At 37.3% G+C, this 15,318-nt stretch overlaps 1 protein-coding gene across 5 annotated transcripts in view; it reads left to right on the top strand.

Moving 5' to 3' along the window:
• LOC107792520 (E3 ubiquitin-protein ligase UPL6) overlaps positions 1–15,318 on the top strand; it is a 76,437-nt gene that overhangs the window by 43,386 nt on the left and 17,733 nt on the right. For all 5 annotated transcript variants that reach the window (XR_012698675.1, XM_075229589.1, XM_075229591.1 and 2 more), the window contains 3 exons: positions 4,131–4,301; positions 4,441–4,530; positions 5,281–5,361. Coding sequence is in view for 4 of the 5 variants with exons in the window: in XM_075229589.1 (XP_075085690.1) it covers positions 4,131–4,301; positions 4,441–4,530; positions 5,281–5,361 (342 nt within the window). In the remaining variant the exon portion in view is untranslated. The remainder of the gene's footprint in view (positions 1–4,130; positions 4,302–4,440; positions 4,531–5,280; positions 5,362–15,318) is intronic.

Raw genomic sequence — 15,318 nt, forward strand, 5'->3', positions numbered from 1 at the left:
CAAGGTCACCGTGAAGAAAAATATTCTGAATGTCCAACTGATAGAGAGTTCAATGGCGAACAACATCCATGGATAGAGAAAGGCGGACTGATGCTATTTTAGCCACGAGAGAGAAAGTATCACTGTAATTGAGCCCTAATATCTGAGTATACTCTTTGGTAACAAGGCGAGCCTTAAACCGATCAACTTGGCCATCTGGTCCAACTTTGACTGCATATACCCAACGACAACCAACAATAGATTTACCCGAAGGAAGAGGAATGAGCTCCCAAGTACCACTCGTATGTAAAGCAGACATCTCGTCAATTATAGCATGTCGCCATCCTGGATGAGACAGTGCTTCACCTGTAGACTTAGGAATGAAAACAGAGGACAAAGATGATACAAATGCATAATAGGTGATGGCAGACGATGGTAACTCAATCCGACATAATGTGGATTAGGATTAAGTGTGGACCGTATACCTTTCCGAAGTGCAATCGGTTGACTAGAAGGAGACAAGTATGCAGTAGGAGCTGGGTCAAGTGCAGGACGTGAATCAACTGAGCCTGATGCTGGGCGCGGACGATGATGATAAGTCGGGAGTGGTGGAGATGTAGAAGGTTGAACTGGACTAGGTGATGAAACTGGAGCTATAGGTGGTGGAGCTGGAGTTGTAGAGGAAAATGAATGAGAGATAGTTACTGAATCTCCAATAGATGAAACTGGTAGCACCTCAGAAATATCTAAGTGATTACCTGGACCTATGAAGTATGATTGAGTTTCAAAGAAGGTAACATCAGCAGACATAAGATACCGCTGGAGGTCAGGTGAATAACATCGATATTCCTTTTGCGTTCTCGAGTAACCCAGAAATACGCACTTAAGAGCACGAAGAGCTAACTTATCTTTTCATGGAGTAAGGTTATGAACAATATACGTGCTCCCAAAGACACGGGGTGGATAGAGAATAAAAGTGAGTGGGGAAACAAGACAGGGAATGTAACTTGATTCTGGATTGCTGAGGATGACATACGATTAATAAGGTAACAAGATGTAAGAACTGCATCCCCCAAAAAATATAACGGAACACGAGATTGTATGAGTAGGGTACGAGCAGTTTCAATAAGATGTCTAATCTTTCTTTCAGCTACCCCATTTTGTTGAAATGTGTACGAACAAGATGTTTCAATGATTGATGAATAATCTCATGAGAGTTCATAAACTGCTGAAATGGAGAAAATAAATACTCTAGGGCATTACCACTACGAAATGTGCGGATAGAAACCCCAAATTGATTTTGAATTTCAGCGTGAAAGGTCTGGAAAATAGAAAAAAATTATTCATATTGATTTTTCGTCAAAAATATTCAAGTTCACCTGGAATAATCATCAATGAAACTGACAAAATAGCGGAATCCCAAGGTAGAACTGACCCGACTAGGACCCCAAACATCTGAATGAACTAAAGTGAAAGGTGACTCTGCTCGATTATCAGGACACCGAGGGAAATGGGAGCGAGTATGCTTACCGAGCTGACATGACTCACACTCTAGAGTGGACAAGTGAGATAAACCAGGTACCATTTTCTGAAGTTTTGACAAACTAGGATGTCCCAACCGTTTATGTAATAAATTTGGTGAATCAGTAACAAGACGTGTTGTTGAAGGAAGATAAGATGTGAGTCCATGTGATTTCGCTAGGATAAGGTAATAAAGTCTATTTGATTCACGTCCGGTATCAATGATCCGCCCCGTACTGCGTTCCTGTATGAAAACAAGGTCATCAAGAAATAAAATATAGTATTTAAGTGATTTGGCTAAGCGACTAATAACTATGAGATTAAAAGGACTAAGAACATAAAGAACTGAATCTAAAGGTAAGGAAGGAAGTGGATTTGCTTGACCTATTCTAGTTGCCACGATTTGAGACCCGTTGGCCATTGTGACTGTTGGTAGAGATTGAGAACATGAAATAGTAGTGAAAAGATATTTGTTACCAGAAATGTGATTAGATGCACTTGAATCAATGACCCAAGACTCGGAGGATGAAGATTGGGAGACACAAGCCACGCTTTGTACTCTGAAGCTATCTCTGAAGATGTATGTTTACATGCTTTGTACTTAAGGAACTCAATACCATCCAAGCATTCATAGTATTAGATCCCATTTTTCTACAAACAATTTCTCAAATTCTTGACTAAAAATTGTATGGTTAACCTTGGAATGCCAAATCAGAACACTTTTTTTTTTTGTTGAGAAAACATTGTTCACTCGCCGGAGAATAAAAAGGTTGTCGGAATTTGATGAAACTTGAATGGACAGACTCGGAATAATCTCTTGAGTAATCTGTCCGAAAGAAGCTTCGTCAGAAAAATCACTGTAACCACCGAAAAGTCAGTGTAGTTGCCGAAAAAATCTCAAAGTGATCGGAATAAAAAGAAAAAGATATGGGTAGGCTCAGAATTACTAGTAGATCACACTGTTCAACAGAAACTTCTTCAAAATTTGGCCGGAACAGGCCTCATGCGCCGGCGTGTGGGTCAGATCTCGCCGGAAAGGGGCGCGTGGGAAGGTGTTTTCCGGTGGGGTTGAATGTTGTTTGGTCGCCTTAGCCTGAGGGGTCTTGTGGTGGTGTTGGTTTTTGCACAACACCAATGGAAAGTGATTTTGTTGCGGACAACCTCTTAAGTTGCCAGAAAATTGCACGACTTTGAGGTTTTTCTTCCCGGAAGTCGCTGGAATGATGCACAACGATAAGTTTCTCACTAACGCTCTGATATCATGTGAGAATGCACGAGAGAAAAAATTTATTATTGATATTCTATTAAGTGTTTTTACAATAGCCCTATTTATAACTATACACTATACATATTCTACTCCTATTCTATATGGGACTAGGGTTATTTTCATAACTAACTAACAGTTTTCTTACACTATGCAACTTGGACAACCATGAGTTCTTTGTTTCAAGGCAAAAGTTTTTAAAGGTGGTTGGACGGTGAAACCCTTTATAATCAGGATTCATGGTTTCCTTGTAAGCTCATGGTGGCAATCAATTTTTTCATTGTTGAAGACGGAGTGTGTTTCAAGCTTTGCTGCTTCTTATCTTGTATTTCTCATCGTTAGTTTATATTACATGTACCTTTTTTTACTGAATTGGTAAATTAGTGTTATCGAGGAATCTCGTTTTAGGTCAAGAGTGGTTTTGACTAATAATGATATTGAGGTGTTCGCTTTTTCTTTATTGTTTTGGTTTTTGCCTCTCTTCTTTCTGTTTTTGGGTTTGGACAACTTTGTGAATGGTCTTCTTGCCCTTTGACTGGTTAGATCTTATAACGAGATTCCTCGATAACACTAATTTACCAACTATTTAGGCTCAGTCAAGGGGCTAGAAAACCATTCACAAAGTTGACCAAACCCAAAAACAGAAAGAAGAGAGACAGAGACCAAAATAATAAAGGAAAGATGAAAATCATTATTAGTCAAAACCACTCTTAGACCTGGTAAGATCTTATAACGAGTTTCCTGTATAATACTACCAAATCACACTAGTATTACTGGTCGGAATGTAAATTTGGATCCATAACCAAAACTAAAGACCATAAAGAAATCGCCTGTGCAAGAGATTCGGAAGTTAACAGCAACAACTGCTGTGCATCAATGTCAAACCAGGCGGGGTCAGCTATCCAAATCCTCAATATGCATTTCGCCCAATTTGGACCCATTTCAGTCCAATATTTTATACTTTGTCTTTAAACTAGGGGTTCTCTAACACTAAAGGCCATCCTCATTTTTTCTTCGAAAGGAAAGTTGTGTTATTTTCATCTGTGTCACTTCCTAAGGCATAATAACGGACATATATTTCCTTTTGTAATGTTCTAAGGATGTGAGGAGTGGGAGTTATGAATATTTTACTTCTATTAGTGTTTGGTCTTGTAATGGGGAAAAATCCCAGGCTCTGCAAAAGGATAGGCGAGCCCTATGGAGAAAACTGAAAAATAAAATGTGGTTGGGGGCAGCCGTGTTGATTTTGACTGGGTGCTATTGGCATGGTGTCTTCCTTATCTCTTGTAAATCACTTTATCTTCTACCTATTACCTATTTCTTTAGCTCATTGTATCGTTCTCTTTGCCTGTTTCTGAAATTTCAGCATTACGAAGGTGATGTTTCAAATCTAGAGTTGTACTTCGTCATTGTCAACAATGAGTATGGGGAGCAAACTGAAGAGGAGCTGCTTCCTGGTGGGAAAAGCATACGTGTAACTAGTGAGAATGTCATCACCTTTATTCATCTTGTCGCGAACCATCGTTTAAACTTTCAGGTTATTTAACTTTTGGTCTTGCTTCTTTTCCAGCCTGCACATTGCATATTACAATGTCTCTTTCAAGACATTTTACCTGTGGTGGGCCTCATATCCCTTTTAGAGTTGTTGCTTACTTTGTTTAATTGTGATGATCTAGATCCGTCAGCAAAGTTCTCATTTTCTGAGGGGCTTCCAACAGCTAATACAAAAGGAGTGGATTGACATGTTTAATGAACATGAACTTCAGGTGCTAGCATTTATACCTCTGTTACACATTACATGCTTTCACATCAGAAACAATGTTGGTTGTATCATTTTATAAGAAGAGAACATAATAAACGACATTAGCTTGTCTAAAATATATCCTGAGCATGCTATACCCTGTCAGCACTTGAAATTCAGGAAATTGCCTGTCCCATGCATCTCAACTGCCTATATATATCTTAACAAAGTAAACCAGGCCACCCTCCTTACGCAATATAGACTACTCTGGATGAAGCTACTTGTAGGGCTTTATGTTGTAAGGTTATTGGCAATTTGGCATTAGCTCAGCCATTTACAAAGAGCTAGTAAATGCCGTAGTCTGTCAAGAATTTTTGCTCAGAATAGAGGATTTGATGGAAAAAGCCTGAGCAATTCTGAAAGAACAAGATTAGAAAAGAAGGATTTTCTAGATGCCTGAAAGATTTGAATTTCAAGCACCAATATATTGAGAAATAGTTGTTCCTAATGGCTAATGCTGCCTAAGAAGATGAAAAAGAAAAGGAATTCTGTTTGACATGCAAATTTCAGAATGAAAGGTAAACTGTATCCAAAAGCTAAAATACAGAATCAGGTGAACTGCTGAAATTACTTGTCTGAAAGATGACATCTGAAAAATTATCCAATGGGTGAAAACTGTTTTGGTGTTCTTTTGGTCTAGACTTCTAGTAGTTGTTATGTTCTTAATGAGTAAGAGATCTAGCTTTCTGCCTCTCACTTTTGGCCCTGTTTTCAGCTTCTTATTTCTGGATCACTTGATGGCATTGACATTGATGACCTTCGAGCTCATACCAATTATACAGGAGGTTACCATAAGGTGCTTTTGCTTTTTGCTTCACTTTCTTCCATCTCTTCTGTAAAGGGTTCTCGTGATAATGGTTTCCCATTTGTTTGAATCTAACATAGTCTTGTGACTTCTGTTAAGGGGGACCTTAAAAACTTTTTGAGTGGCTCCTCTAATGGCATAGTCATTATTTTCTTTACTGTACTAGTTTTAGTATACGTGCGTTGCACGTGTATGGTGCAATAACAACAACAAGAACAACAAACCTAGTGAATTCCCACAAGTGGGGTTTGGGGAGGGTAAGATGTACGCATCCTTACCCCTACCCTGGAAGGGTGGAAGGGCAGAGAGGCTGTTTCCGATAGACACTTTGCTAAAGAAAGGATGAAAAGAAGTAAAGGCAACAAGTAATAACAACAACAAAATAAGAAGAGAAGACCGAAGCCAAGATAACAATTAAATGCTAGGTAGTAGTAGCAATCTAAGAATAAAGAGATATCATACTAACACTAATGCTATCGAACTGAAGAGACACAGGGAAAACGCTCGGCTACCTACTACCCGACTACCCTAATTCTCGACCTCCACACCCTTCTATTGAGGGTCATGTGCTCAGTAAGCTTCAGCTGCACCATGTCTCGCCTAGTCACCTCTCCCCAAGATTTCTTTGGCCTACCTTTACCCCTCCTCATGCCCACCAAGACTAGCCTCTCACACCTTCTAACATGGGCTTCTCCTCTTAACATGCCAACCATCTCAACCTCGCCTCCCGCATCTTATTCTCTACGGGGGCTACAGTGAGAGAAAATAAGGCCCGTGATCAATAATAAATCGTATACAAGAACAAATTTTATGAAATAGCAATTGACATTAAAATATATACAACATTTATTTAAATGGCAAAAATAAATTTTACTACATGGCCTGGTAGTTGAATTAAATAATTGGATATCTTCTAAACCTGCAACTTGCAAAGATAAACAATTAGTAATAAGTTAGTTATGTAGTACTTGTAGTTATAGGTATTTTATGGTATGAGATAATAATATCAATATGTTACATTGTTGCATCTCACCTAATATCCCTTCATAGACAATTTCTTGGTGCATGTACCTTTTGTCGCTTCGGTTGCTCTATCATGACCAAAACTCTTGTTGTTGACATTATGATTCATCCTGAAAGTTCAATATATAGTTGCCTGTGTGAGAAAACATGTGCAACAAGTACAGTAAGTATTGTTTGACCATATGCTTTATATGTCATCGAAAAATTGATACGAATAAATATTTACCTTAATCGAGCATATTTGATGTTAAAAAAAGATAGCATTCCGGAGATGCATGCATAATAAAAAAGAATTTAGTTAGCCAAGTTACAATATTTCTCATGGTGCAACTTTTGATTAGCCACAGAAAAAGTAGAATTAAGCACACCAATCAACTACAACAACAACAACTCTAATGTAATCCACAATCAGGGTCTGGGAAAGGTAGTGTATTTGTAGACCCCTTACCCCTACCTTATGAGGGTACTTAGAAACTTTACTATCAATTTGAAAATGTTGACTTCTAAATATGAGAATAGCACGGAAAAATATATTATTGATATTAGTTCATTTACTATAATACAAGAAATCCTATTTATATCTACATTCTATATAATACATACTACTACTATTCCGATGTGGGACTAAGCCTACTATATACATTAATTTTCTAACACTCCCCCTCAAGTCGGTGCATATAAGTCATATGTACCGAGCTTATTACAGATGTAACTAATATAAGGACCAGTGAAGGACTTGGTGAAAATATTTGCAAGCCGGTGCATATAAGTCCACGTGCTTGGCTAATAAAAAGAAATCAAGCCCGCACGTGAGGAGGCGTGTTGGAGACATAATTAAATACATAAAAGTATGTTCTTTCTAACAATTTAAGCTTTTAGATGAGATGGTCACACACTTCAATAGTCCTGAGAGTATCTTTTTTTGATGAAGTGCCATTCAATCTCAATAAGTTTAGTCCTCTCATGGAACACCAGATTTGATGCAATGTTAAGGGCAGCTTGATTATCACACATAAGTTTCATATGACTGATTTCTATAAAGTTTAATTTTTTGAGTAATTATTTGATCCAAACTAGCTCACACGTTACTATAGCCATTGTTCGATATTCTGCTTCTGCACTAGATCGAGCAACCATATTCAATTACTTTTCATTAATAGAACTATATACCAATTATGCAAGAGGTTACCATAAGGTAATAACTTTTGCATTTTGCTTCACTTTCTTCCATCTCTTCTAAAGGGTTTTCGTGACGATGTTTTCACATTTGTTTGAATCAGACATGTCTGTAGTGGGTTGTGTCCCTCATTTTTTGCGAGGAAAATGCCTCATTCTCCCACATGATAATTTTTTTTTGTGTATGTTTCTCTAAAATTAGTGGCAGAAGTGTATACATTTATTTCACTTTTTTATTCTTTTAATAATAAAAGTTCAATTTTAATGGATAAAAGGCTCGGAGATATGGTGTGCATCAGGTTAGAAATAAACTAGTGCTTTAATTAATGATTAAATAATTCAATTACCATAGAATTGAACAAAAAGAATCATTTATATTTAAAACAAAGAGAATTTTGAAACCCCCCCCCCCCCCCAAAAAAAAAAAAGAACAGGCTCATATGTAAAGAGCATGTTAATTTATATTATTATGCTTATAAATATTTCAAGTTATAAAAAGAATGAAATTCACTGCTACGGTGCTACGAGGAAAATGAGCAACCATTTTAAACATTTCATTTTACCTATTTTACCCTTAATGAGATGCTTTTATAGACACACAACTGTTGTGGCCCCACAAAGCTTTTATCCTTTAAGCTTTTGCGGCCTCATTTGTTTGCACTTAATGGAGGTCTGAGTCTTAATCATTCAGATCTCAGACATTAAGTGCGTTTGTTTTTAAAGTCTGAATCTTAATCATTCAGATCTTAATCATTAAGTTTGTTTGTTTTTTTTACTTCAAAACAACTTAGTGGGTCTTAATACATTTAATTTCATTAAGATGCTAACATCCACATTCATTATTAATTGCTATCACCGCCTACCATTATCAACTATTACCATCGCCACCTACCACCACCATACTCAACCACCACTACCACCACCACCACCTCCTCCTCAATCATAGCTACCCCCATTATCGTCAACCACCACCCAGAATCCCTACCACCCCCACTACCACCATTCTCAACCACAACCACAAACTCATCCACCTCAATTACTACAACTAACCACCCCATCCCATCAACAACCATAGCTGACACTGCCCACCATTATAAACTACGACCACCTTCCTCGATCACAACCACAACCACAACCACAACCACTACCACCACCTACCATTATTAATTATTACCACCTACCACCACCATTCTCAATCATAATCGCCATCACTATCAATTACCACTAGCAACTACTCAGAACCACCACCATCAACCACCACCAACCACCGCCTCTAATCGGCATTCACAAGCACCACCGTTAGTAATCACCACCACTAACTACCATATTTTACAAAATATATATTTTATTGATAGAATATTAGATTAATTATTTGAATTTTATTTTTATTAATTATTGAATAAAGATAAATTTTATACATTCAGATGTTAAAAAACAAATAGTCTTAATCATTTAGTATTCAGATCTTAATACATATCTTAATATTAAGATGTGTATTCAGATTCAGACGTCTTAATCTTAATGCACATCTTGATATTCAGATGTGTATTTAGATTCAGACGTCTTAATTTAAAAAAAAACAAATGAGGCCTGAGACCATATGTTTCAAAAGTCTTTTCTTTTTTTTTTTGTTCTTAAACTCCGTGGCGAGTCAAACTACGGCATGTAAATTGAAACGGAGGGAGTAGGCTTCAAATTATGATAAGAAAAAAGGACTCCTAAACCTAAAAGGACGGAAGTCCTAAATATTATAAAAAATAATTAAATAATTATTTTGCCTAGTGTGAAATTGATTTTTGAAGGGTAAAAAGGCGAACAACATTTCGTTAAAGGGCTTCATGCTTTTAATATAATATAGATTATACATGGGGATACCTAGTTGATGTTTCTTTAGTGCAGTTCTCTGTGATAAAAACAAAGTATATTCCCAGCATTCTGCATGGGTGCTACTAAAAAAGTAGTTGTCTGATTGATTCCTCTATTTTTCAAAACTAAAATAAAATTGAAGAACCACACAAAAAATAAATATTGCCTCCAAGATTTTTGTGAACCAAAAAAAGTGGGTCTTGTTTGCGGCCGCACCTCAAAATTTTGCAATTAGGGGCCGTTTGGTTCACAGACAAATTATGAAGGGATTGTTATGCAGTATAATAATACATGGGTTGCTATGTACTGAGTAATAATACGTGCATTGTTATGATATAAGATGCAAGAGTCAATTACTTTTCTTATTAAGTTATGCTGATAAGAGTTTTTTAGCTGAAACTACACACTGTATTAGGAAGGCAAATAATGCAGTTCTATAATAGAAAGCAAATGTAATATTAGTAATCTAATGTTTTGTGCTGGGGTTATTTGTCATTTTATGCCAAACAACACGACTCCATAGTGTTCTCAGTTAAACAATCTGCAGTTTGGCCCTTGCTCTTTCTTTTCCCCTTCTTCACAAGTTGTTTCTCTTTGGCAAAAAAACTTTATTCGGAAATAAGGATTGTGACCTGGAGGGTATTTGGATTGGCTTAAAAGCTGGTCAAACCAGCTTAAAAGTACTTTTTAGCTGGTTGGAGTGTTTGGTAACTTTAAAAACAACTTTAAGCCAAGTGCTTTTAAGCCCAAACAAGCTAAAAGCAACAAGTTAGGGAATCCCAACTTATTTTTTATAGCTTAAAAGCTGATTGAGTTTGACCATATAATTTACTCTTTTATCCCTAATAATCTTTTATTTTCCCAAATATCCCTTCAAAGCCAAAAGCCCAACGTTATTTTCCTTCTTCTCCCTCCACTGTTCCCATTTTTGTCAACCATTTCTAATGCCATTTTCATGGCATATCCCATTTTATATCTATTGCCTTTCCCTATTTTTTAAAAATTTTGTGCCCTTCTACTTTAAAAAAAAAAGAATTGTGCCCTGATTTCATTTTCATGTTTCCTTCTAATCATAACCAAATTTTTATTTTACTCCTCCTTGTTTGATAGTATATTTACTAATAATTATTTTCTTGAATTCTTTGTGTTTTGAATGGTTGCGTTTCTTTTATATTGTCAAACAAACAATGTCATAATTGTTTGTCTCGTACAAAAACTAAAATACAAAAATATTCGAAAAGGTTGAAACAAATATATAGCACTAATATAGTAACTTCAAATGAAAAATTATCTAAACATAAATAATTTTTTCTAATTTTTTTTAAAGGCAATTCTCCAAAAATAACATACTTTAGTGTTAACAGTTTTAAGGATATTTCAGTCATTTTAACAGAAAAAGTGCTTACCAACACTTATTTACCAAACACTTCAACAACTTTTTTTCAGTTTAAGCACTTTTATCCAAACACGTAACTACTTATTTATAAAACAAGCTTCAACACTTAAAAAGTGCTTTTAAGCATAGTGCTTAAAAGTCATTTTTTTTAAGCCAATCCAAACGGGCTCCTGTAAAGATGTTTAGTCGGTTTAATCTGTGAATTTCATCCACACGAAAGCTTCTCAAAAATTGTTTACAGCTTTAGGCAAAGATGTTTAGTCGGTTTAATCTGTGAATTTCATCCACACGAAAGCTTCTCAAAAATTGTTTACAGCTTTAGGCTTCCTTCTGGAAAAACCTGACTCAAAACTTTTTTCTTTCAAAGTGAACTCTGGAACCCACTAGAAACAATTACAATTGTATTCCCAAAATAAAATTAAAAAAGGAACAAAACCTATTCTCCTTGAATCAAACCAGAAATGAAACCCCTTTCCAATCGTAATGTAACCAATGTCATAGTTCTTTCTGTTAGAGAGTTAGTATGTATAGTAGTTTGTAGTATCCCATGTTGGCAGAGAAGGGTTTAGTACTATGTGTTAGTTAGTTAGATGTTGTGTAAATAAGCATAGTACTACATTGAATAGGAGTAGTGTAGGTATTGTGTATTGTTATAAATAGGGGTACTTGTATTATAGTTAACATATCAATAATATATTTTCTCCCGTGCTTTCTCACTTGGTATCAGAGCTGGGTTCCGGCGAGTGCGTGAGCTCACGCGTCGGCGAGTACGACATCTTCCAGCTGTTTTTTGAAAAAGTTTCTTCAGAACAGTTGGGTCGTCTACTAATTCCGACCCCACCCTTACTGTTTTTGTTTTATTCCGACCACTTTGAGGTTTTTTTTCCGGCGACTACACTGATTTTTCCGGCAGCTACAATAAATTTCCAGCGACTACAGTGTTTCCTTCGTCTGTTTCAGTGGATTACAGTTGATTCTTTCTCTTATTTGGTAATAATTTGCTAGACCTCTCTTCAGTCCAACGATGTCTTTGGGATTTGATGTTTTTGGGTCTAAAAATATGGGTTCTGGAAGTTCTAGTGTTATGATTACCTCGGAACCTTTAATGGGAAGTTCAAACTACTTAGCTTGAGCTTCGTCTGTCGAGCTGTCGTGTAAAGGTCAAGGTGTTCAAGATCATCTAATCAAAAAGTCTAGAGAAGGAGATGAAAAGGCCATAGCACTTTGGGTGAAGATCGATGCTCAGTTATGTAGTATTCTGTGGCGATCTATTGATTCCAAGTTGATGCCCTTGTTTCGTCCATTCCAGACATGTTATTTGGTTTGGGAAAAAGCTCGCACTTTATACACTAATGACATATCTCGTTTCTATGATGTGATATCGCGGATGACAATTTTAAAGAAACATGAATTAGATATGTCTACTTACTTGGGACAAGTACAGGCAGTCATGGAGGAATTTGAGAAGTTGATGCCAGTTTCTGCTAGTGTTGAAAAGCAACAAGAGCAGCGACGTAAGATGTTTCTAGTTCTTACCCTCGCTGGACTTCCTAATGATATTGATTCAGTACACGACCAGATTTTGGCTTGTCCGACTGTCCCCACAGTTGATAATTATTCTCTCGATTACTTCGCCTTGCTGCGGCACCCAGTCACCCAAGTGATCTCATCACAGACACTTGACTCCTTTGTTCTCGCATCCTAGACAGTGGACAATCAGGCATCTCAAACTATGGAGAATAGACAAGAAGGAGGTCGTTTTGGAAGATCTAGACCCAAGTGTTCTTATTGTCACAAACTTGGACATACTCGTGAAGTGTGCTATTCCTTACATGGTTGTCCACCCAAAAATGCTTATGTTGCCCAGACCGAGATTGCAGGTAACCAGAGATTTCTTTATCTGAAGGGGAATATAATGAGTTCCTTTAGTATCGAGCAAGTAAGCAGACATCTCCACAAATAGCCTCGTTTGCTCAGACTGATACTTCTGTTGCTGGTAATTCTTTTGCTTGTGTTTCCTAGTACTCTTGGACCATGAGTCATGGACTCAGGCGCTTCTGGTCATATCTCTGGTAATAAATCATTTTTGTCGAATATTGTATATTCACAGTCTCTTCCCACAATTACTTTAGCCAATGGGTGTCAAACTAAAGCAAAAGGAGTTGGACAAGCTAATCCCCTATCTTCTGTCACTCTAGATTCCGTTCTTTATGTCCTTGGCTGTCCTTTTAGTCTTGCATCTGTTAGGCGTTTGACTCGCGCCCTCCATTGTGGTATTTATTTTATTGATAATTTTTTTATTATACAGGACCGCAATACATGACAGACGATTGGCACAGGGCGTGAATCAGAAGGGCTTTACTATCTTAACTCACTCAATCCTTCTACAACATGTCTAGTTACAGATTCTCCAAACCTAATTCACAGACGTTTAGGACATCCGAGTTTATCCAAGCTTCAAAAGATGGTGGCTAGTTTATCTAGTTTGTCTACATTAGATTGTGAGTCGTGTCAACTTGGGAAACATATCCAAGCCTTCTTTTCGCGTAGTGTTGAGAGTCATGCAGAATCTGTCTTCTCCTTGGTTCATTCTGATATATGGGGTCCTAGTAGAGTCAGTCCAACCTTGGGATTTCATTATTTTGTTAGTTTTATTGATGATTATTCAAGATGTACTTGGCTTTTCTTAATGAAAGATTGTTATGAGTTATTTTCTATATTCTAGAATTTTGTGCTGAAATCAAAAATCAATTTGGTGTTTTTATTCCCACTTTTCGCAGTGGTAATACCTTAGAATATTTATCCTCTCAGTTTCAACAGTTTATGACATCTCAAGGAATTATTCATCAGACATCTTGTCCTTATACCCCTCAGCAAAATGGGGTTGCAGAGAGAAAGAATAGGCACCTTATTGAGACTGCTCGCACACTTCTCATTGAATCTCGTGTTCCGTTGCGATTTTTAGGCGATGCAGTTCTCACAGCTTGTTATTTGATTAATCGGATGCCTTCATCTTCCATCCAGGATCAGATTCCTTATTCAGTATTATTTCCCCAGTCACCCTTATACTCTCTTCCCGTTCGTGTTTTTGGGAGCACATGTTTCGTTCATAACTTAGCCCCTGGGAAAGATAAGTTAGCTCCTCGTGCTCTCAAGTGTGTCTTCCTTGGTTATTCTTGTGTTCAGAAGGGATATCGTTGTTATTCACCTAATCTTCGTAGGTACCTTATGTCAGCTGACGTCACATTTTTTGAGTCTAAACGTTTCTTTACCTCTTTTGGCCACTATGATATATCTAAGGTCTTACCTATACTGACCTTTGAGGAGTTTACTACCCATACCAACCGTTGAGGAGTCTAGTGTTGCTCGTCCTAGATCCCCAGCCACAGGAACACCACTCTTGACTTATCATCGTCGTCTGCATCCAGCATCAGGCCCAGTTGATTCTCGTCCTGCACTTGACCCTGCTCCTACTGCGGACTTGTCTCTTCCTAGTACACCGATTGCACTTAGGAAAGGTATACGGACCACACTTAACCCTAATCCCCATTATGTCGGTTTAAGTTATCATCGTCTGTCATCCCCATAGGCGGCTGGTTGGTAAATTAAATTATCTCACAGTGACTAGACCCGACATTTCTTTTCCTGTGAGTGTTGTAAGTCAGTTTATGGATTCTCCCTGTGATAGTCATTGGGATGCAGTTGTCCGCATTCGTTGGTATATAAAATCGGCCCCAGGCAAAGGGTTATTGTTTGAGGATCGAGTTAATGAGCAGATCGTTGGATACTCAGATACTGATTGGGCAGGATCACCTTCTGATAGACGTCTGGATATTGTGTTTTAGTAGGAGGCAATTTGGTGTCTTGGAAGAGCAAGAAACAGAATGTAGTTAGCTCGGTCTAGTGTAGAAACAAAATATCGAGCAATGGCTATGGCAACATGTGAGCTAGTCTGGATCAAATAATTGCTCAAGGAGTTAAAATTTGGTGAAATCAGCCAGATGAAACATGTTTGCGATAATCAAGCTGCCCTTCATATTGCATCAAATTCGGTGTTCCATGAGAGAACGAAACACATTGATATTGACTGTCACTTTCTCAAAGAAAAGATACTCTTAGGAGAAATTGCTACAAAGTTTGTGACGTCGAATGATCAGCTTGCAGATATTCTCACCAAGTCCCTTATTGGTCCTCATATTGATTATATATGTAACAAGCTCGATACATATGATTTGTATGCATCGGCTTGAGGGGGAGTGTTAGTTAGTTAGCCGTTGTGTAAATAAATGTAGTCCTACATGGAATATGAGTAGTGTAGGTATTGTGTATTGTTATAAATAAGGGTACTTGTATTATAGTTAACATATCAATAATATATTTTCTCCCGTGCTTTCTCACTCTATGTAAACACCCTTAGGGCTAATGTAAGACATAAATGAATACAAGAAATGCTTTATTCCCATGTCTTAAACTCTCACATGGTATCA

Source organism: Nicotiana tabacum, chromosome 14, assembly GCF_000715075.1.
Source record: "Nicotiana tabacum cultivar K326 chromosome 14, ASM71507v2, whole genome shotgun sequence".
Classification (NCBI taxonomy): Eukaryota; Viridiplantae; Streptophyta; class Magnoliopsida; order Solanales; family Solanaceae; genus Nicotiana; species Nicotiana tabacum.